The following is a 24,408-nucleotide window of genomic DNA, read 5'->3' as shown; positions in this document are numbered from 1 at the left end:
ATGAACTACATATTCATCTACACAGAATGTAAATAGCAATTTTTCATTATAGTTGTTAGGACTTGTTAGGGAATTTACTCTTCCATCCACAAATATTTTTCTCCTCTGTCACCCGAGCTTTGTCAGATTGCTGGACAAAAATGATTCTCTATAAATAGAAATAAGTGGCGATCTGGTCTGGGTGTGTTTAATTGCGTAAGATAAGTATAAGTTTTTTGGCATTATATCCATTAAGGATCAAAAATTTACATGTTCTTATTTTCTTCTATTATATTACTGCACCTTTCCATTACTAGTTCCTTGCCTTTTGGGGGCTACAGATTTCCTTAAAAGCAACCAACTTTCCCGTAAAATGTAGATACATAAAATATTTCTGCATATGTTTATAGGTGTGTCATGGCAGTTTATAACCTGTCCATGGGGATGTGTCCAATTAGGGCCACTAAAAAACTAGAAGAGTGATTTTATACTTTTTCAACCATGGCCCATAGTAAGAAATATGTTTTACTTTGTAACTTAATATACATGCATATTTATAATAAGAAAAGAAAGCATTTTTATCATTTATACTTAAGACGGTCTGTGTTCTGTTCTATTTACTTCTTAAAAATATACTGATTGTAACTCACAAAATTGATTTCATAAACTAACTATGGGTTGCAGACTGCAGGTTTAAAATGCTGCTCTAGAATCAAGGTACTCTTCAACTTCAGTGAAAAAAAAGATATTTCCTTTTGAGAAAACCCAAAAGGGTTAAAATATTTATATGGAAATTGCTTATTAGCAGGTGTAGAAGTCTACAGTTTAAATGACAAGTAGATTTACATTTATCATGTGAATAGTATTCTCTGAGGGCAGCGCTATCTCTTTTGCCAGTCATGATCAGAAAAGCCCTCCTAGGAAACCTGGAGGTGTTACCTGCAGTGCTGTGAGTGCATCTTTCCCTAGGTGTGGATTTCAGCTCTGTCAGATCTGGGTTATTCGCCCCAGATAATACTGTATAGTTATTTCACTTCTCATAGCTTCAGTTTCTTTGTCTGAAAGGTAAGTAAGTAATAGACTTTACTTACCTTTCCAGGCTTTTATAGATGTAACAGCAGCAGAAACGTAATATAATATAATACATGGTAATAAAATACAAAGTAATATAATACAATGTAATGTGTAATTATTACAGATTGAGGCTGGTATTTATTGAGTTCCTACTGTGTGAGACATGGTTTGAAACCATTATCTCATTTAGAAATAAAATGTTAAGTCATCTAATCCAAGGTCTAGCTGGCAATAGACATTAATGATCACCCCACCAACTCCAAAGAACAGAGTCCTTTATTGCCTTGTCCTCAGGGTACAAAGTCATCTGTGGTTCCCTTTCCCAGGGAAGACTGGAAAGATCTCGAGCCTCTTCTCAATCTTAAGTCAGGTGACCTGATGCTTCCTCTCCCAGAGCAGATCCTGAACTTGGGCATCAACGCTGTTATACAAATGACCTTTCAAGAGTGGCTGGACCCCTGAGGCTGCTATCGCTATAACAACTGAATATGGGAAACATATTACAGCAGGAAGGGCTGGTGTCTCACCTGTTTTCTTAGTCTGAATACCTGGGAGTTTTTAGCTCAGCGCCAAAGATCTTAAGCTCCTGTGACTTGCCCAAGTTTAGTGGCTCCTGGGTAGCACTCCTACTCCACTGCTGTTTGTATCCATTCTGTTATGTAGCCTGTGAAACCTCAGGGCATTCTGATCTCCACCTGTAGGTTTTAGACTAGGAAAAGGGCAAAACTGATAAGGCCAGAAAGATATGGCCCTGTATGGGGGTTGGGGTAAGGATCAGCTTGATTTGCTCTGTAGTGCCCAGTCCTGGTAGGTAAAAATAATATTTTAATATGAGCTTTACCTGTTTCTTCGCTTTAATTAAAACAATTTTTAAAAAACTTTTAAACTTTTCTGTTTCATAATGGTTGCAAAAGAAATAATTTGGAGTTGAAATTCATTTAATCACTTATTAAACATGTGTGGCCTGCGTACTCAGTGCCGCTGAAAGTGAGAAGAAAGAGGCGCACCCTATTCTCATCAAGCTTCCTCTCTTGTCTGAGGGAATTCCCGAGGTGGGGAGTATTTTCAGGACAGAGCAGGCAATAACAAGGCAAATATGTCTGTGGTTCTTGTTCTTGAGTAAATAAATTTTAATGTAATGATATCAGGAGTTTAGTTCTAGCTACGTCAAATTTTAATGTATTTTTATTATAATAGCTGACAACTTAATACGTATGGTATCTTTTCATTTGGGAGTAACTTAGCACCAATACTTTCATTTTCTCCTATTACTTTCTTTGTTTCTTGCTGTATATGGCTAACATTTTATCACTTGGTGTTGGTTTGTTTTTAAATTTTGTTCTCCCAACCCCTGTCCTCAAAGCTGTTACATAATTTTGATTCCGCAACCTAGAAAGTGTTTCCATTCTGTTTGTGTAGTTCTGTTGCATATCTCATTCTATAAAATATTTAAATACTGTTTAAGATTATTTTAAAGACTTTAGTAAAAATAGGTATATACTCATATAGTCAATATAACAATATGAATGATATGCTATAGTTATTTTCAGTTGTGACTATTTATTTATACATACATACATATCCACATTAAATCTAGTTAGACATCAGTTGTGACTTTAAAAGCCTGCAAGTATTGTAAGCATTTGAGAAAATCATTCTTTATCTTTTTCTTCCAGGTTTTATCAGTTTCACCCTTTCCTTTGTGCAGCTGATTTTAAAAAGATTGCTTCCTTGTATGGTAGCAATAAGTTTGATTTGCCTTATGGGATAAGAACATCAGGTCAGTAATATTATTCTTGCCTTGTCCTATTAAATATGAGTGGTGTTTGATATGAACCATATTTTTATATACTTTTAAGGCCTTTGAATCTTTCTGCTTTACAGTGATTCCTAAAGAATATAATTTTGGGATGGGTTGAAGAATTGATTTTAATATATAAGTTCTTTTGAGGCAGTGGAGAATAAAAGAATTAAAAAGGTAGGTTTTTGTTAGACACTGCTTTTTTACTTTTGTTTTGCCACTATATTATTAATAATATAGTGCTTCACCTTATTCCAATTTAGAATTAGCATGATAAACCCTCTGGGTTAACTTCCTTTCGATCTCCCATTTCACCTCTTTGCCTGAGTTTTATTTGATTTCATCAGCAAGCTCTAGTCCGTTTGATGCAGGATTGGGCAAATTCCCCCGAGTTGGGGCAGATCAAGCCCTGCACCAAGAGAAGAAGAGAGTCCTTTGGCAGAGAGTGTAGAAAGAATTCAACACACACGCCGAAGTTAGAGTCAAGGGGAAAGTTTATTAAAAAATGGGTAACACTCCACAGAGTGTGGTCTCCTCTCAGAGGCAGAGAGTGAGAGGGCCTAAAAGAGACTAGGACCGTGAGAGAGACAGAGTAAAGGGTACTGAGAGAAAGACAGTGAGAGCAACTGAGAAAGACTGAGAGGGACTGATAGACATTGAGAGGGACCCCCTCTCAAACATTTTTTAGTTCCTGCGAGTTATGGTTTGAAGACGTTGTTTACCCATTTCCTTTGATCTGGACATGCAGCGAGGAAGGGGAAGGTGAAGAGTATGTAGCTGAGTATGTAGCATGAAAGGCCTGCTGGCAGTTCCCAGACTTAAATCCATAGGTTCCCCATGGTTTTAGCCATAGGAAAGAATGATTTTATTTGTATAGGGCAGCCACTTAAAGACTCTGTTTTTCCTGTTTCCCCTTCAGAGGTGTGGGAAATGGGTTGTCAGCAATCCTAGCGGAATCTTCCTTTGTTCTGCAGGCATCCTCCCGGCCTGGCTGCAGGGCTGATCAGCATATTGCAGTTTCTGAAAGTAGCTTGAGTTAATATTTTAATTCTCTTGCCTTCTCCCTACATTACCTTGACCAATTTTTAAAACTTAATCAGTGGACATTTTATTTTTCTAAATTTAGAGAGAATTATTTCGTCTACTAATGAAGAAATACTTTTTCCTCTGCTCTATAACTGATTGGCCTTACATAGGTTTATGTTCTCGATTTTTGAGAGACTCTGAAAGCCCGGGTGGCAACAAGCCTACAGTTTCCTAAGTTAGATTTTGCATATTTAATAACCGTGTGTGTATGTGTGTGTGTTTTAAAAATATATTGCAGAGAATTTGATAATGAAGTAAGGTTAAACTTGCTGAATATTGGTTACTGATGTCAGTTTCAGAATCATCTGATAGTGCTAATTCTGGGGTTACTTGTTTATGATTGTTTTCAAATCAAGCCTCTTATTTTTCTGGGGTTTTTAGGACGTGTCATTTTGAGTGTGCCTGTTAAGTAGCGCTGACTAATGGCAGTGATATCATGAATTGTCACCACAGGAGAAATCAGATGTGGCCATACCAGTTGGAAACGGGTTTGGGGAAGGGTGGGGGTAAGGTGGCTTACTATCTACCTAAGAAGCCATGGTTCCTTTTATTCACAATACTCCATTTGTTTTACAGTGGAATATTTTCGACTTGCTCTTTCAAAACTGCAGAGCTGCGACCTCTTTGATGAGTTTGATAAGTGAGTTTATTTCCTTGCTTGTGTTTAACTTTTAGTTTTGGCTACAGTGGTTCAAAATATGCACCCCTTTGTGAAATGTAGTCACTGAGGAAAATTCCATAGCATCTGTGTATAACTAAAACATCTAGTAGTTATTTCTATGACACTTGAAATAAACAAACTACAAAATTAATTTACAAGCTGCATAATTGGTTGACTCAAAAGTTTGCAGAGTATGTTATGAGTAATGCTATTGCAAAGTCAGGACATTTTTAACCCACATTCATCTTTTCCTTGTTCCTGAAGAATTAATTAACACTCCCTGTTAATCAGCTCACAGCTTCCCTCCGTGGGCTGTTTCCCATGCCTTCCCATACCTCTCCTAAACTGCTCAGAAGAATCTCGCATTTCACTTGAATGTTGGATTTCAGAAGCACCTCTCTTCCTCTTACTCAGTTATATTTGAGGGAAGCAAATAGTTGCTCGGATATATTTTTTCTGACTACAAAAGGTAGTTTAGCTTTTAGAAAATTTAGTGTCCAGTTAACCCCCTAGGAATTGAATTGCCACAGATCGATTTTGTAGCAAGTAGACTTATTTTACAGAGATAGATTTATTTCACAATGTTTTAAGTTACCCTTCAGAATTCAGCCAGTGGCCCAGTTGGATGAAATGGGTAGTTTGTAGGTGTCAGACCTACATTAAAGAGGAAATGCAGAATCTTCTATCTTGCTCAAGAGAACAGAGGTTCTTTTTGATGGGTAAAGAAATGGGCTAGTGGACAGAGGTGTGGAAATAAAGATAGTGTTTATAGAACAGAGAGGGAAGAACAGTGCTAGATTTTGTCTGAGTTCATCTCACTTTTTTTCTTTTGGGGGCCCAGATTATTGAAGTGTGAATGATGTAATATATGTTGAGTCATTTCAGTTTATACTTGTTATAGTTTAAAACTATGCCATCAAGCTAATCTCCATTGCAATTTTTGATCACATGTCGACAGCAACCATGTAGACTATTGTTTTATGCAGACCTTTGGCATCTGCTTTATATTAAGTCTTTCTAGTTTTTATAATCACCTTGCAAAGTGTGGTCAACGATCTCCATTTTTTAAATGGAGAAAAAGAGGCTGGGCAAACATACTTACTTTGTTACAGCTGATAAGTGCCAGAGCCAGGATGTGAACCTAGATAGATTTATCAATGTGCCTGGATTTCTGACTTGAGTGATAATGGATATATTTTAAATACCTGCAGCCAGTATCTGCAAATATTTGAAAAGATCCTTAGCCCTATAAATGTGAGCTACTAACAGATTTCCTTCCCCTTAGTGTTTTTATTTTCATTTTGACATTCAATCTTGTTTTACATTAGTTTAAGGTGTACAACATAGCGTTTAGACATTTATGTAATTTATGAAGTGATTCCCCCGATGAGTCTAGTACCCACCTGGCACCATACATAGTTATTACAATATTATTGACTATATTCCTTATACTGTACTCCCCATCCTGGTGACTATTTTGTAACTACTAATTTGTACTTTTTGAGGGTAGGGTATGTGATTGAAAGTTTTGCTTTTGATTGTTTTTTATCTTATAACTAAATTATACTTTGTTCAGTTGCTTTCGGAACCTCTTCTGACACAGGTGTTCACCATCTGTGTGCGTGCCTGGGCCAGGCTGTTTCCTCCCCTTGCTGACTTGGTCTTGCTGTTCCTTGCCCCTCCCCCTTTGTCATGGAAAGTAACCCCCTCACCCCCCACTATCAACCCATGTCATTTACTTAGCATCTCCTGTATTTATAGCAAGTAGACTTATTGGGACACTCCTGTATTGGGAGGGAGGTGGGTGTGGGTGGTGAAGGAGAGATTGAAAATCATGGTGATTGTACAATAGTCCTTTAGTCTAAAGTTGCTAAGAGACAGAGGTAGAGTTAATTTAGATCAAGAGACTCGTCAGGTGTAGAGTGAATGGAAAACATCCTTGTGAGATCCCCACAGAGTGAGCATGGTTATGCACTCAGGTAGTCAATGTGGCTGAACTGCTTGTTAGACATGTGCAAACCTGTTTCCTAGAGACATCAGAAAGAGTATTTTGAAAGTAGATGGTGTTGACGTAGAAATGTCCAAACCTGCAGAGAATTTTTATGAGTTTACTTGAACCAAACTGACGACATACCAGGGAGCAAGATCACAAATACTCCAGAGAATGGCAGTTTTGCAGCTTTTATGTTTGGATTTTATATGTTAGAATTAAGGGAGGTTACATAGGAAGGTGCAAAAAATCCACTAGTGATAGATTAAGGAGGCGAGAGAAAACAAATTTGGGAGATCTCTAGGCTTGGATAAAAGGCAACATGGAGAAACACATACTTCTTTTACATTGGTGGGTACAGGATCATTAATAATTAACATTTACAGCACAGAGAGATGGTATGAGAAGAATAAGATAACTCTGAGGGGTTTTGTGGTCTTGTGCTCTGGTGTCAGTGGTAACTTCCAGGGGCAGAAAAAGAAAATTATTATGACATTTTAAAGGTATGTTATCCTAGATGCATAAGAAAAATGGACAGAGCTTACTTAAGGTAAAGACTGACCTTTGCTAAGGAAGTTATAGCCCTAGGATGTGACTACCATCTATGACCTGTCCAGTTAGGAATGTATGATCAGACCATCCTTTGTAGTTACTTTTGGCCACTGAGCTTGACAGGCCTGCCATGTGGTCCCTCTGAGCTTGTTAGGTTTATTGCATAACCCCTATTTCATTCACAGTAAGAACATACTTGTGACATTACTATCTTATCTTTGCATATTAACTTTTGGGAGGGGTTCACATACCATAAATTTTACCTATATTTTAAATGTCATTCTTCCTTTGTCTGGAACCCAGTGTGCAACACAAAGAACAATACATTTTAAATATACCACAGAAAGGCAGGTGTACTAAACTTCCTATTGCTGCCCCTGAGGCAACTAAGATTGTCTTCCAAGTGACCTTATAGCTCTCATTTCTCCTCTTGGCCTGGGAAAATGCTCTGGAAGAAGCAGATCTGAGAACAGTCCTTTCTCAAGCAGAGGATTTGGACTGTCCTTAGTGGGAGAGTCCTCCCTGATCCCCAACTCTGGGTTCTGAAGCTGGCCCCAAGTAGGAGGAGGAAGCCTTTGGCATAGGCTTGCTCGCTCCTTGTTGTGGGGTCTGTAGGTCACAGAGGAGGGCCTGAGGTAGAGAGAGGTGAGATCCGCCCTTTCACGTTCCTTTTTCCTTTGGCTGCTCTCTCCAGCAATACTTTATTCTCCCTCTATCCTCTTTTGTCCCTTCCAGAAAGCTTTAGACATTTTTTGTTTTTATCATTATTTCAAATCTGAATCCTTTGATTCCACCAGATGTAATCCTAGTTTTGTTCAATTATCTTATTCAACATGCGTGATGCCCTAAATTGGTTAGATTTTACAATGAATAGCAAAATTCCAAATATTAGTTGCAATTATAAGATAGAAATTTTCTTCTTTCTCACAGTTGTCATGTAAATGAAATCTTCAGGTAAGCATTCCAGGGCCAGCCCAGCAGCTATGAGCACATGGGGCCGACATACCTCTCTATTGTGACTCTGCTATTCTTATAAACACGGCTTCCTCTTTGTGGTCCACTGTGATGGCTGGACTTCCACCAGTCACCTCTCCATTCTGGTCTGCAGGAAGGAGGAAGGGGGAAGGGTATGGCTCATCCGTTAAGATTTGCCTCCTTCTCTCAAGACAGATCCTAGAAATCACATATAGTACTTCATTACATTCAGTGATGTGCTGGAGCTGGTTGGTACCAACTCATGAAAGCTTTAGCTCTTCCCAAGTCTGTGTTCAGTGCCATCAGGATGGAAGTTTGAAATTACCCATGGTGGGATGATTTATACCATGGAAATTGGCATACATTACAAACCAGGGCTTCTCCCATCATCCTCCTCCCTCCTAAAGAGAACTGGTTGTTAAACATTTGCTAGCCATCAGTAATTATATCCTGTTGACTAGGAATATAATCACAAGGTAACACCTAGATCAAAGGTGAATTGGAAAATGTAGTCTTTTATTCTACGGGGCTGTGTTCTCACCTTAAAAAAAAAAAAAAAAAAAAAAAAGGAGTCCTAGTTTAATGGACCGAGTAAACATGATTATTGAGGGGCAACTAACAGTTGTCATCAGTATTCTCCACCGTTTTCCTAAGTCTCCACCTGTTTCTGTGCCTGGTAAAGGTCAGGATTCTAAAGTGAGTTACTATGTAACTCTGTAACAAGGAAGCTCAGTGCTTGAAGCAGCCAACTGTGGTTTCTCTGAGAATTGATATCCTGTGCAAGCTGTGAAAACATTTTGGTGCTGTAAATCATTTTGGAGTGGTATCTCTTAGGGAGGTCTTATTTATGCCATATTTGTAAGGTAATGGTAGTAAAGTAACTCTGAGGTAGAGAGAACTTTTTTCTAACATTAATACTATGAAAAATTGGGGCCGGAAATGAAGAGGGAAGGGAACAGGAGCATATGTGTTTAGCCATAACACTCAGTATGAAAGAGCCCTGGAGTTGTAACAAATCCGTCCTTGTTCTTTGCTCTACCTCCCCCCCCCCCCCAAAAAAAACCCTCAAAACCCACATTGGTTCTTTGGTTACCGAGTAATAATTATAATAATTCACCTCCCTCCTTATAATCACATGTGTTAGAAAAACATTCATATTATAGAAAATTGCCTTTCTCCTGAATTTTGTCACAGGAGTTTTCTCAGTTCTCTGTGAAAAGGTGATACCATACATCAGGACACATGCTTACCTATTTTATTTTATTATTTTATATATCTTTTGGGTATGTGTTTTTAACAGAAGGTATAATCTTGGGCTTTTTCCTTTATGTTCTTTCTGCATTTCTCTCTAGAGCGCTGGCCCCATGGGTTGGGGTAGGGTAAATGTTGAATTGTTCCCTAAAGAATCCTGATTACCTAAGCTGTGTTGTGTGGACTGAAGGTCAGACCCAGAAGCAGATTAGTGAAGTCATAGAGGTGGTCAGAGGCAGGAGGGATGGGAATTATCTAGTCCCACCCTTCATTTTAAAGATAAGAAAATGGAGGTCCAGAGATTACTAGAAGTCAGAGTTAGGAGGTCTCTGAGCTTCTACCATTTTCCAGTTTCTCTCTTCGCATTTTACCAAGCAGAGAAAAGACAAGAAAGATCGCACAATTGAACATCTTAAATAGCATCATCTGAAGATGTAAGGGCTAGAGAATTCTGGAATTGTGAATTCTTTTGGTTATATTTTTTAAAATTCCAGAGCTATAAATTTCCCCCCATTTTCGAATATAGCTTATGCTTTTATCCTTACCCTCAAACCTGTTTACCAGATGATCTTTAGTACTTTTGTAGAGTTAAACTAAAACATCTCCAGGGTACATGTGTAAGTTCATTGAAAACAGATATATGTTAAATAGGTTCTTTTTTTCCTCTTAAAGATACATGATCATGATAGACTCTTCTTGGAACACATACTACAGAAGAACACTTTTTCTTTCCTCAATTCTCACTTACCCCGAAGCTCATGCATGGTAAATGTGCTATTTGGCCTTCTCTCTGATTCTATCTCTGAACCAGTTGATCCTAAGTATGGCGAAGAGAAAAAGTCTCAAAGAAATGTTGACAACCATTTTTTTTTTTAATTGAGGTGAAATTCACATAACATAAAACAAACCATTTTAAAGTGAACAACAGTTCAGTGGCATTTAGCATATTCACAATGCTGTGCTAGCCGCCACCTCTAACTCTTCCAAACGACAACATTTTAAAGCCAGTTTTCTGCTTGTGTTTTTCTTTTTGTGTTCCACCTTTTATGGAAATGCTCAGACCAGGACTTTGGCAGCAGAGGGGTGCTAACAAGGCTGTTAGAAAAGGAGTTCTTGCAAGACAAGTGGTCTTTTTCTGGTAGTGGGGAGAGTGAGGAGGTGGATGGTCATGGGCCATCTAATTAGAGGGATTGGCGCTTGTGAAAAAAGCACTAACTGCTCTAACACCTTGGGCAAGCTTTTGAGTTTCTGAACCTTGGTTTTATGTAAAAGAGGGGAGTGGAACTCTATGCGCATATTAAACCAACATAAATTTTAATAGTTAAGAGTTAAGACCATGTAACCAGTGTACAATCATTAAGTCATCGTGACCAGGGAAACAGGGTGAAGGGTACACAGGACTTTTCAGAACTATTTTACAACTTCCTGCGAGTGTCAAATTATTTCAAAAGAGGAAGCTTAAATTGAAAACATATGTCCACACAGGACTTATACATGAATATTCATAGCAGCATTATTCATAATCTCCCCAAAGTAGGAACGACCCGAATGTTCAGTGGCTGCTGAATAGATAAATTAACCGTATATCCACACAACAGAATATTAATCAGTCATAAGAAGGAATGAAGTGCTGATTCATGCTACACTATGGATAAAGCTTGAAAACATTAGCATTATGATGATAAATGAAAGGAGCCAGTTGCAAAAGACCACATATGATATCACTTCACTTATATGAAATAGCCAGAATAGACAGATAGAAATCAAAAGTAGATAAGTGGTTGCCAGAGACGGGGCTGAGGGGGAGATGGAGAGTGCCTGGTGTGGGTGTCTCTGTGGGGTGATGAAATGTTCCGAATTCGATAGTGGTAATTGTTGCACAGCTTTGTGAATGTGCTACAACCCACTGAATTTTCTTATTTATCATGGTGAATTTTATGGCCTGTAAATTATATTTCAATTTTTAAAAAGGCTTTAGAAAAACGGGGGTGGTGGAGGTGACCTCTAGTTTCCTTTCTAGATTCTGCAGTACTTTGTTCAGAGGGCACCATGAGGCCATGCCTGGAGTGACACATCTCTAGTTCTTTTGTCATTTTATCTCTATGTTACCGCTGTGGATTTCTCAGGACTTGGGTTCCTCTCTTGGTTCTCCAGCACAGCTCACACGGAGTGGCCATGCTTCACAAACTTCACTAACAACTGGGGATACTTTAAGGGGACTGCATCACAGAAAAGCAGTTCTTAAAATGTGCTCATGTTGCAAGGCCCTGACCCCTCTCGCCCGTCCGTGTAGCTTCTTAGCACGAGCTTGCACCCTGGGCCTGGGGCTTGCTGCTTCTCCTGAGTGGGAGCACATCCTCCTACAGCCAGAGGAGCAGAAACCCTGAATCACAAAACATGAGCTGTCACTTAAAAGGCATGAACTAGTTCCTCATCCTAACCGCCAACATCACATTCTGGAAGCATGCCAAATTCTGTGAAGAATGCCGCAGTCCTTGTCTAGCTGGTTGTAGAGTGACTAGACACAAACATCGTACCTAACGGAAGCATCTGTGTTAAGTCATATGCCTGCTCAGTGGATGGGGACTTGTGAAAGCTGCCCAGTTGCTCAATCAGGCAGAACCCATTATGTTGGCATCAGCTGAGCTGGGTCAGATTATTAACCAGCCAGCATGGGAGCATAGCCTTAGACAACTTAAAAAGAAGAAGGCTTAGACATTAGTAGTGTATTTATTTAAAAGAACCTGAGCCCCGTTAGGGACATCAGTGTCTGCATCGCTACTCAGGACACCCTGCTGGTTTGCAGGGTTTCTTTACACAGCAGCATTTCCAGCCAGGATGAGAACTCGAGGGCATGGGTGGGGGAGGAAGTTGCGATTCCACAAAGTGAGTCATATGTGGTATAGAGGCAAGAGCAGCCACTACCTGTTTTGTAGCAACCACTGCAGTTGTTACGAAGAGCTACAGAAACTGTGACACACATGCTGGTGGAAGTGGCCTTGTGCAACACGGCATAACAACATTCAAGACCTCAGTGACTGCCTTACTTCATAAAACGGCAAGCTGAGGTCCGAGGTTAGGTCACTAGGCCAGAGTCCAGAGGTTCTGAATGGGGGGGCCAGAATTAGTCATCAGGTCTCTACCCTCAGTCCATTGCACAGTATTTTAGGATCTTTGGGCTACAAATAACAATCTTCCTGATTAAAAGTGATTTAAACAGAGCAGACCTTTATTTTCTGTACTTAATAGTTATGCGGTTTCCTAGTCTGCAGGTTTACGGTTCTAGATTGCAGGGGGACTATGTTTGGCTACACACACTGGACTGTACAACTCCAAGCAGTAGCAATTCATACATGTAGTTACCTGAATGGTACACCCTTTAGTTGGACTGTATACAACCTGCACATCTGCATGGAGTAGCTCTGGTTATGAGAGTGAATTAGTGGCTTTGTGACATCAGGGCAGCTTCTCCGTGGCCTGCTTTCTTTGCCTTTCCCTATTAGTTGCAAGACAATTATAGCTGCTCTTTATGTCGTTCATTACATGTCCACATTTAAGCAGAAAGGAAGGGGAGCATAAACAGAAAGTGTTCTGCTCAAACTGTTCTCTTACTAGGAGGAAAATCTTTTTCAGAGCATCTAATGAACTTCTCTAATATCTTACTGCCCTGGGGATGGGTCATGTGGTCGCCTCTAGACCAACCATTGGCAGAGAGATGTAGTCGCCATTGTTAGGCTTATGAAAGTAGAGCTCTGCTAGCAAGTCACAAGGGGTGACGGGTGTTGGGAATATACCTGGTGGGATATGCCATAGATTTTACACTTAAGATGGAGTGATTTATTTTAATACATATAATACTGCTAAAGGGAAAAATGAATGTCAGAAACAATTCAGAAAAGAAGACAGATGGTTAATTTGAAATGGGTGATTCAAGTTTACTTTCTCTGCATTGATGGTGTTGATGTTTTCCTCAGCATAAGGCAGTGACTCTTCTGGATTTGCCTGACTTGAGAAACATGCCTTTTCCCTGGGGGAAGTGTACACTCTTATCATTATGGCTTCAGCAGCTTTCCACATTTCCTATTAACGGGTTCAGGCACTCTGGAATGGTTTTGTTTTCTGGGTGAGTGGTTTGGAGCATGTGTATTTCCCTGCCTGTTTCTAGGGTGGGGGAAAGAAGAACAGATACTGCTTCTCTAGACACTAAGTAGGAAAATGACCACCACACTTAGTATAACAACCAAGACAATTTCTAAAATGCGAAGCCTGTGAATCAGGGAATTTTAGGTTAGAGCAGAGGTCGCAACCCTTGGGCTGCAGACCCGATACTGGTCCATGGCCTGTTAGGAACTGGGCCTCACAGCAGGAGGTGAGCGGCAGGTGATCCAGCAAGAGAAGCTTCTGTATTTACAGCCACTCCCCACTAGCATCACCTCCTCAGCTCCACCTCAGATCATCAGGCCTTAGATTCTCATAGGAGCACCGGTCCTTGGTGCCAAAAAGGTTGGGGACCGCTGGATTAGAGGATATAGAAATATAAATGATACTATTTTTTCCCCTAGGGCTTCACAGTTTACTGCAGCTATTTGTGCATGAAAGTTAAATATGGTGAAGTTATACAGTCACTCAAAGGAAACTGGAAGTTACACCTAACCTAAGGAAACAGGGAAAGCCGGGAGCCTAGACCAGGTGAATTAAACCAAGGAGACAATGAATCACTCCTTCGTTAATGTGAGGGTAGCTGCAGTGCAGAGGGAGGTAGTGATTATGAGGTGTGTGTCAGACCCTATATTGGTGCCGTTACGTCTTCGGTCCCAGAGTCATGGAGGCACTGTGAACACAAGTCACGAATGAGGGGCCAAAGAGTAGTCCCAGGGATACTCTCCAAACTTTCTAGTGTTAAATGTGATCCTCAGGGAAACATGTGGGCCTGCATATCCCTTACCAGGAGGAATAGTTTAATTTCATTGACAAGATTTCCTTTCAGAGGCATTGGCAAACTTTTTATGTGGCAAAGGAAGGGTCTTCCCTTTTCCCACCTGCTCCCTACAAAGCTGAGAGGGAAGAAAATAGAAAGTGAAATTTCTAAAAATGTGGTGACTGTTGAACTGTAAAGCATGTTTAGACTTGGACTTCTTTTGAATGAAGTAGCATCTATAAGATTTCTTTCGATTTTCCCCAAGTCCTTGAACCTGTTGGGACTGTAAGCAGGAAAAGCCTGGGGAAGCTGGGTGCAAGGAACGACCCTATCTCTGTAGCTAATCCTTGGGGCTTGCCCACTTTTTCTTAGCTGGAAGGCCTGGTAGGGCCTGGGAAAGGAGGTCCAGAACCTTGAGTCTGAGTGAAGAGCAGACATGGGACATATTAGTGTGACAGATGGTAGCTTCTCTTATCATGATGTTCTTTTGGCCACACGTGATCATGGGCTTGGTGAACAGCTGTAATCCAGCTGGATACAGATAACACTGAGGGAGACTTCTGTAACACTAGTGTTCAGCCTGTCAGTTCATTGCCGAGCAGTGATTATGTAACTGGCTGTGTCTGGAACTGGACTTGAGTTAACCTCTTACTAGTGGCTGCTTCCAAGATTAAGTCTGTGGGTTAGGAGTCCTTCATTGAGATTCCAGGATAAGAGTCTGTGCTCCCGACCCTGCCCTTGCATGTTTGCTTGTGTTGAAATCAGGCAGCCTGGGGTCAGGCCGGATGGATGCTGTAGCCCTGGGGAACCTGAGCTCAGGGCAAGCTGCCTTCATAAGGGAGTGGGTTAGTTTAGTTGCCATAATTATAGATATTCCTCCTTCACTCCTATGCAGATTACCTCATAGGGACAGGACTATTATTTATTTCAAGCTGCTTCCTCCCAGCTTGCTTAGCATTGCACTGGGGGGATGGAGCCAGCTTCAACTTCAATCCCTAATCTGCATTAAGATGATGCTAAAGTTATGGAAGAAAAGGTCAGGCTGGTTGTGTGGGAATTACCCCCTGCTACAGAACCTTCATAAGATGGATCTGGTGAGGATGATGCAATATTCCTGGAGAAGACGTGGTTTTGAATATTTACCAAGGTTATCTTCTTCTCATACCTACCACCTATCTATAGAGGAGAGCACCTTTGATGAAGTTTTCTTCTTGGAATTTAGGATTAATGTCAAGCTTGCACAGAAAAGCATCTGGAGGTGTTACTTTCATACTTAGAGAGAAAGAGATTAGAAAACATAAACATCTGTAGAGCACATGGTGACCTGTCATGATAAGAGGTTTTGGACAATGTCCTCACCCCACCTCTTCCCCACAGTCCGTGCCACCTGTGACACTCTGGATCTTGCTTTTGTAACAAAGTAGACACTGATTTACTTTTTTTTAATTTAAATTTTTATTATTTATTTGCTTTTTAAAAATTATATTTATTGGGGTAACATTGGTTAATACAATTATATAATTTTAAGATGTACATTATAATTTAACATCTGTATATTCATATGTGCTTTTACCACCTAAAGTCCAGTTTCCTTCAGCTGCCATATATTTGACCCCTTTTACCCCATCTACCTCCCCCTACCTTCCCTCTGGTAACCATTAGTCCACTGTTCATGTCTATGAGTCTCTGTTTGTCCTGTCCCTTTGTTACTTTTAGGTTTATATCCCACATATAAATGATATCATGTGGTTTTCAACTTTTTCAGTCTTGCTTATTTCGCTTACCGTGATTATCTCGAGATCCATCCATGTTGTCGCAAATGTCAGTATTTCATCTCTTCTAATGGCTGAGTAATATGAGTAGACACTGAATTAAACATGACTCTTTAGTTTGAGGAGCTAAGAGTCCTGTACTAAAACATGTAAAATTGTTCTTAAGAAGTGTAAAGTGTTAAAAACTTGTCAAATAAATAGATGGGCTAAACATATTCTAAGTAAAAAAGGTAAACTTAACGCATGTAGAAATGTGTACATTGTCTTTTCTTAACCTGACAAGGCCAATGTGCGGCTCTTTTCAGTGGTTCTGGTACTTCGTGTTCTGTTTAAATATGCTACAGCATGTGCACCATTTTGCTACTCATTAATTTCCTAAGAGCCTTACAGCCTAGAGGTTATCTGGTCTGCTGATTTCCTGGTTCTTAGAGAAACATTTTTTTTTCCTACTTCCACGTCATGAGGGCCCGGGAAGGGCAGTCTCTGTGACTCTCTCTAGTTTTATTCCCTAGAGGAAAAGAACAATCTGTTCTGTCATTTCTCCAGGCCTGTCCAGGTAGTGGTGAGAACCTGGAGACAGACAAGCAAGGCCGTAGTTGCTGAAAGCTGACGGTACACAATCTGTGATCCTAGGCTGATCCCAACCGGCAACAGGAAGTTCCACTTCGTGTCCTACTTTAAAGCTCTTTGCCAGGAACACAAAGTGAATTCTTAGTTTGTATTGGTTAAGCTCCAAGGACCAGTACATGTTGGGGAATTGAAGTGAGCATGGTAAGGTACAAGGAAGCTGTACTTTTACCACCTGATTCCAAATTGTCTATCTCCACACTTAAACAAGGTACAGCAGTAACCCAGAGCTAGAATTTCGGGGGAATGGGTAATGCTGGTAAAAAATGTACACACAGGTAACACAAAACACAGTTGTATCGATACTAACATGCAGAATCCTTTGTTGAGGAGTGTTTTTGTAGTCCAAAGACAGACCCAAATTGTATTCAGAGTTCTGTTTGGAGTATGTATGACTTTGAAATATTACCTAATGGTTTTCCGAAACTCTTTCTTTATGTATAAAATGAGACTATCGGGCTTACTTATCTAAGTGGATGATTATGAGAATTAAATGAGGGAAGATGTATGGACTGATAGAATTAATAGTTGCTAACAATGATATGCTTCCTCTGGAATGCTATTTCTCAAACCTTGCGTTTTTCTAATATATCTCTAGACCTATAAGTCACAATTCATTCTTTTTTCTTCTTATGCAAAAAGTAGAATTTGGCTTAAAAGTGTGAATGAGTTCTTAGAATCACCTCATTTTGTAATAGATGGCTCAATCTCTCACCTGTTTTTTTTACCCAACAGTGTGGCATGTAAAAGGTGTGTCGTGGTTGGTAATGGAGGAATTTTGAAGAACAAAACATTAGGAGAAAAAATTGACTCCTATGATGTAATAATAAGGTAAATTTCTCATTTGCTAAACTGGCATTGTTTTAAAAGAATGTGGTTTCCTACTTTAGTACAACTGTATTTATAAGGAAGATGAGTCACTTTGATATTTTTAAGTACATTACACAACCTTGTCTCTCCATTGTTGGCTATAGTAAGCCTAGATTTCAGGGCATTCATTTAGCAAATATTTATTAGGTCCCTTTGATATGCCAGGCACAGTTCTAGCCACAGGGGATATAGCAGTAAATAAGAATGATGTTCATGTTTCCTGTGGAACTTACATTCTAATGAGGGGAAGAAAACAATGATTATATAAACAGGGAAATAGAATAATAAATGCTATACAATTAAACAATATATGCTAGAGAATGATTGCATGGCTAATTTAGGATGGATGACCACTCCGAAGACACATCTGAGCTGGACTCAGTGACCATACAATGCTAGCCATGTGAAGATTTAGGGAAGAACAGTGGAGGCAGAGAGAAGGTTTTCTGCAGGTCCTCAGGAAGATATGATCATGGATTTGAGAGCAGCTTTAAAAAACCAGTGAGGTAGAAGGGCAGGAGAGGGGAGAGGGGTGTGATCAGAAGCTGAGGAGGTGGGCAGGGAACTGCCTGCGTGAACTGGGATTAGACTTTCTAAGCGAGGATTAGAGCTTGAATTTTATTTTAAGTACAACAGAAAACTTTTGGAGATTTTTAATCAAGAGAGTAATTTGATCTGGTTATCTTCAAAATATTCTGGCTGTGGCATAGACAATGGAATGTGAAGGACAGAGGTGAAAATGAAGAGGCCAATTAGGTTGCTGTATCCAGGTAGATGACGGTGGCTTGAAACAGGGTTATTATGGCAGAGGAGGTAGGTGGATAGATTGAGCCATGTATTAGAGATATCATTATCAGAATTTGTTGACATATTAGATGTGAGCAGAGATGGGAATAAAGGAGCCAAGGATACCTCCTAGGTTTTCAGTTTAAGAGACTGGCTAGATAATGGTACCATTTATTGAGTTGGGGGAAACTAGGGTAGAACAGGTTTAGAGGAGAATCTAGATTTCTGTGTGAACGTGTTAGATGCTTGTTAGATTTGCAGTGGATAAGTCAGTAGGCAGTTGGATAAACAGGTTAAGATCTTAATGGCAACAGCCTATAAGCCACATTTAAAGCATGGACTAGGTGAGATTTCCCAGGGAGAAACTGAGAGAGAAAACAGGGACCAGGACTAAGGCTTAGAGTAGTCAACACTTAAGAGGTTGTCCAAAGAAAAGGGAGTACAAGAGATGCAGAAATTCACCAGTGAAATAGGAAGAGTCAGAATGTGATCACAGAAGCCACGGAGAGCAGTGTTTTAAGACAGAGGGAGGAATCAGCCATGGCCAATGCTACTGAGAGGTCATACAAGATAAGAGTTCACCATTGAATTGACAACCTCAAGTTCATTGACACTTGTCAAAAGCAGAGTTAGAACCGCATGATGTGCAGAGAAGCCCAGCTGGAGTTGGTTGAGGAGAGAATGACAGGTGAGAAAGTGGAGAAACCAGTTTATATAGCTCTTGAGGAATTTTGCTGGGGAGTTGGGAAAAGAGATGGTAACCAGAGATGGTTATGCTTTGTTTGCTTTTGTAAGGATAGGAGATTCTAGAGCTGATGGAAATGAATTGCTGTGGTAAAGAAAGAGGGGACTGGGGTCCAGAGCACAGATGTTGATCATCTGTAATGGAAAGGAAAACTGGGATTGTAGGTGGTTGTAGGTGTTGAGTCCCATAAGATAGAACAGTGGGAAAATTAGGACATTTCTGTTTTCTCATTGAAAGGTCAACATAAGATCATCACCTGGGGTAAGTTTGTGTGTGTTGGGATGGCTAGAATAATCTTTTGAAGAGTGGGAATGCTTCACTGGGCAATGCATTAGGATGAACTGGCAGTACATGAGGGTTTTGCCAGGTTACAAATTTACACGCGTTTCTGCACAGAGGTCATTTTATTTTCTGTTTATTGTCCATGTTTACGAAGCTGTTAAAATTTACCCACAAAACGATTTTGAGACACAAATTTCTTTACTTATAGCTGCCTAAAATCTGATCACCTAGAACTACAGCAAGCTCTTGTTGGAAAAAGCCATGGACACAACATTATGAGTCATTTCAAGTGTTATTAAGACTGTCTTATATTACACAGAGTCAGTGGCAAAGGGTAAACCAGTATTTATTCTCCCAGAGGACACTGTTTTGGAAACAAAGCATTCCTTTTAATAGCATGCTTTCACAGTGTGTGCATAAATAGAGCATGTCTAAGTTTGAGCATACACAAATCCAACAATAGATCCTTTGTGGTTCTTCAGTTCACTCTAGCAATAGACATTCATTTGGTTGTGGTTGGGTACATCCCAGAAATTTTACATTGTTAATTTATTTCAGAGTGTAACAATTTTGATGGGTCTTCACCTTAAATGTGACTCTTGCCAGTCAGTCACTTAGACACATGTCCATATGCTACATGACTATGAAACCCTGGGCAAGTGACTTTCTCTCTCTGGACCTTAGGGGCTTACCTGTAAATCCAAGGGGTTTTGGTGAGATGTCAGCCATGTTCTCTTTTAACTCTAGTATTCTGTGGTTCTTAAGTTCCCATTTGTTTTATTTAGCCTTCAGTTTTTGTGAAGGTAAGAGTAAATGACTAGTGACCCCACAATTAATTTTCAAATATAACCAGAAGTTTCTGCCTTTGATCAAACAGCTGTTTCACAAAAGGGAATTATTTCCTTGGTCGTTATGTGTGAATGATCAATTGCTTCATGTCTTTAGAGCACTGGATGTTTAGAACACTGATGACGTTTATTCAACTTTGAAACCTTTGAGTATTGTGATGGGAATGGCTCACTAGGTCTACATATTTTGTGTGTTTTACTATCCACAGAATGAATAATGGTCCTGTTTTAGGACACGAAGAGGAAGTTGGGAGAAGGACAACCTTCCGACTTTTTTATCCAGAATCTGTTTTTTCAGATTCCAAACACAATGATCCAAATACTACAGTGATTCTCATTGCTTTTAAGCCACACGATTTAAAGTGGCTGTGGGAACTGTTGACAGGCGGCAAAATAGTAAGTTGGCAAAATTGATCTGCCTTTTAATTACCTTCAGGGTTTTTTTTTTTTTCTTTTTGAAAAAAGACAACCACAATGGTTTATATTCTATATTCTTTATTTCAGAACACTAATGGTTTTTGGAAGAAACCAGCCTTAAACCTGATCTATAAACCATATCAAATCAGAATATTAGATCCTTTCATTATCAGAACAGCAGCTTATGAACTGCTTAATTTCCCAAAAGTGTTCCCCAAAAATCAGGTACGTATTTTTCTTTGTACGCTTTCAAACTAAAGATCTGACTGGAAGAGGATAGAGGAACATTGACAGTCTTGGAAAGAGAGAGCCACGACTCAGGAGGTGGCTTCTGAGGGCCTTGTCTGAGTTAGTAAAATTAGATATCTGGATATTATCTTTGTTTTTCAGGTTGCAAAGAGCCTTAAGTGGAGGCTTTTTCCTACCCTTGTGAGGCCCTTCTGGGGTCTCCTTCTGCATCCCAAAATGGCTCAACCTCATCTCCAGTGTGCTGTAGTAGGGGTGGAGGTGGGGGTTTAGAGGGTTGAGGGAAGGCTGTATTCAGAGTGGCAAGACTGGTTTCAGGACAAGTGCAGCTTTAAAAGAATGGTCTGAAGCAATCTGTGATAGCAATATCACAGGAAAACCAGAAGAAAGGTGGGAAGTAGTCCAGAAATATTTCTGTGGTCACAGAGAAGACACTGACACTGAATTCTCAGAAAATGGTAGTTACAGCAATACTGACAGTTCTTGATGTCCTAAATTCTTTGGTTAAAAGGAATCTTATTGACTTTGACTTCTATAGCCCTGTTTGTTTACATTCCCTAGAAAACAATAATGTCTAGATCTGTACAGTGGCAGAGATGTTTTTCATTTGAAGCTTGAGTACCCGTATAGCATGATATCTCAGCTGAAATGAAAGTTTTTTCTCCTCTTTTTGTAAACATGGAAAATCCCTAGAAAGACAAATCGTGTATCTTTAGTATGATAAAAAAAATTTTGAAAGTATTACATACTGAAAATCAACTTATGAAAGAATATTAAAAAGATATCCTTCTCTTCCTTCAGTAGCTCACATTACCTCACAAGTTTTTTGCCTTCATATCCTTCTAGACTATTTTTTATGCATTTACAAACACATACACTTTTCGTTTGTTCAGTACATGCGATGATACCATAGGTATCATTGCCTTCTATTTAGAGACATCTAGGTTTCTATCCAGCTTTTTCCTCTTTAACATAGAAATGCACGTGCTTATAGAGATTTTCTGCAGGATAGATGTCTGAAAATGGAATTCCCAAGTCAAAGAACATAAGCCTTTTAAAATTTAAACCCAATTTCTTAGTAATCTTCAGAGGAAAAGAGAGCTTCTGAATGTTTTGTATCTTTTCAGCTCTAAGTAGGTGAGATCAGATTTCCCCCTTGCCTTTTGTTTTAGGTAGTGTCTTTAACTCCAAAAGCACAGGAAGACCCTGATCTTACTTAGAGGTGGTACAAGAATTAGTTGTAACTAAAGTTCTAGTAGACCATCATGTCCCAGAAGCCAAATGAGGACACAGCTGTATTTCAGAGAGGTCACCCATGTCAGATGCCATCCAGAGGTTAAGCACAAATAAACAACCCTGGTTCTGGAAACATGGAGTATGTTGGTGATATGGACAAGAATAAGAAAGGAAGAAAGCCTGTTTGGATTAAAGAGAATATGGTACATAAGCAAGTGGAGGCAAGTGTTCAATGAAGTTTTGCTAGAAAAGGGAGCAGAGAAATGGTTGGAAGAGAACATAGGATCAAGGAAAGTTTTTTTTTTTTTTTTAAAGTTAGATATGTATGCTGAAGAGAAATATTGATGGAGGGGAGAAAGTAGATCATTGTGGATGATAAAGGAATTGAGAAAACAGATGGGATAAATATAGTGTACTAGTGGAGAGGTTGGCTGTAGGAAGAAACAGGGACATCTCATACGTGAAAGAAGAGCACTGAAAATATGGGTAAAGATGAAGGTAGATTTGGAGTTGGGAAGATGAAGTAGTTCTTGTTTCTTGTGTGACTGCTTCTATTTTCTTAGACGAATAAGAGTTAAATTGTTAAAGCAGGGAGGAGGCTAGGACTGTTGGAGGACGGACTGTTGGAGGGTAGGAATGGAAACTTAATAGGGGAATGTAATTAGATTGCTGCATCTACTAAATGCCCACTTGAGACTTTGGGCATAAATGTAGTGTGTGACCATGCAAGTATGTTGTTTTTTCTCTTGCTCTGTTCTGCTGCTTGGGTGTGGGCTTAACAAGGATTGACATTCTGTCAGGTGATAGATATGGAAGAAAATTGAAGGTCTCCATAAGGGAGTGACTAGAATGAAGTCTTCTGAGGTGTGATGAAAGGGAGTACAGGACGTGAAGTTGTATAGGAGAGGGGAAAAGTGATGGCATCAGTGAGGCTGGATGGCTCCTAGGTTTTTAACCCAACCATTAACTTTCTTCTTTAGTAGATGGCAGAGGCTTGTGGTGGGGTCACAGTAGTCTTGGGGTAAAGGAAAACGTGTACACAAAAGCTTGTTTGGCTTCCAGACAAGCTTGTCTTCTGCTGTCTACTTGATTTTATTTTTTTTCTTTTCCTCAAATTATGTAATTTCCATGGGATTTGTAAGAAACATTTAATTGAAAGGAGATCTTGAATTGTTAAAAGTCTAAGATATATATATATTTTTGTTTGACTTTAAAAGTCATCCTATTCAGAATGAAAACTGAATGCCAAGACCCTCATCAAATATCTATTATAGCATTTTTGAACTATATGTATGTGTGAAGGGGGTATGTGATTTAAAAAAAAAATTGATGATACAGTTGAGATTGTGATGTTACTATGTATACATCCAGAATCTTTGTTTTCTAGTCAAGTCCTTACCAGTAAAATTTATCACTGGTTAGTTGGTTAGTCTTTCCCTAGAGCTAGTAAAGTTATCAGGAGTATAAAATGGGAGTTATTTTAGGGCTAATTTACCTTTTACCATGATTCTATACATTAGCTAATTAAGCTGTTCTTACATTTCGTACATGGCTTCAAAATTCTCAGGCTTTGCTTTTTCTACAGGGCAGCAGCATCCTTTTCCTTGAGCCTCACAGTGTTGTTTCATTTGATAGTTGTCCTCTGGGCTAAAACTGAGGTCATTTTATTTAAAAGACTTCCTAAGATTGCAATCATCACACTTTATATTCTTTTCAGAGTTAGGGTATTAACTAGGCCTCGAGCCTTAGGGCAGGAAGTTTTAATATTTCTCTCCTGATTAAATGCTCAAAAGTCCCTAATATTATAACATTTTATAATATTAGGCCACCCAAATATGCTTTGGAAACAAGTATCTCATGTGGATTTAAAAAAATATTTTATTTCCTCCCCTAGAAACCTAAACACCCAACAACGGGAATTATTGCCATCACCTTGGCATTTCATATATGTCATGAAGTTCACCTTGCGGGTTTTAAATACAACTTTTCTGACCTCAAGAGTCCTTTGCACTACTATGGGAATGCCACCATGTCTTCGATGAGTAAGGTAATATATGTACATGTATACTTTGGGATATTTGCAGTTTGATATTCTCTCTTTTCACCTGTCATTTTATTGAGGAAAGAGCTTTTGAGAGGTTGAGGGCTTGATTGGGGTTATAGAGCTACCGAGTGCTGAAATGAGGACTCGAGTCCAGAAGTCTTTTTACTATAGCAGCAATTCTCAAACTTGTGGGCTTCAGACCCTTTGGAGAATCTGTTATTGTCGAGTGTCATCAAACTCAAACAGAG

The 24,408-nt window shown here is 39.4% G+C and overlaps 1 protein-coding gene across 4 annotated transcripts in view; it reads left to right on the top strand.

The window, feature by feature from the left end:
- Positions 1-24,408, top strand: part of ST3GAL6 (ST3 beta-galactoside alpha-2,3-sialyltransferase 6) — a 66,946-nt gene that overhangs the window by 39,606 nt on the left and 2,932 nt on the right. For 3 of the 4 annotated variants that reach the window (XM_036219936.1, XM_036219937.1, XM_016135827.2), the window contains 6 exons: positions 2,730-2,833; positions 4,517-4,580; positions 17,422-17,517; positions 20,427-20,613; positions 20,722-20,859; positions 24,011-24,163. In XM_036219936.1, coding sequence (XP_036075829.1) covers positions 2,730-2,833; positions 4,517-4,580; positions 17,422-17,517; positions 20,427-20,613; positions 20,722-20,859; positions 24,011-24,163 — 742 coding nt within the window. Of the gene's footprint in view, positions 1-2,729; positions 2,834-4,516; positions 4,581-17,421; positions 17,518-20,426; positions 20,614-20,721; positions 20,860-24,010; positions 24,164-24,408 lie in introns of those variants that run through there. The other variant, XM_036219938.1, reaches the window with a different exon arrangement.

The sequence above is a fragment of the Rousettus aegyptiacus genome, unplaced genomic scaffold, assembly GCF_014176215.1.
Source record: "Rousettus aegyptiacus isolate mRouAeg1 unplaced genomic scaffold, mRouAeg1.p scaffold_m13_p_4, whole genome shotgun sequence".
Classification (NCBI taxonomy): domain Eukaryota; kingdom Metazoa; phylum Chordata; class Mammalia; order Chiroptera; family Pteropodidae; genus Rousettus; species Rousettus aegyptiacus.
This window is presented reverse-complemented; position numbering and strand designations above follow the sequence as displayed.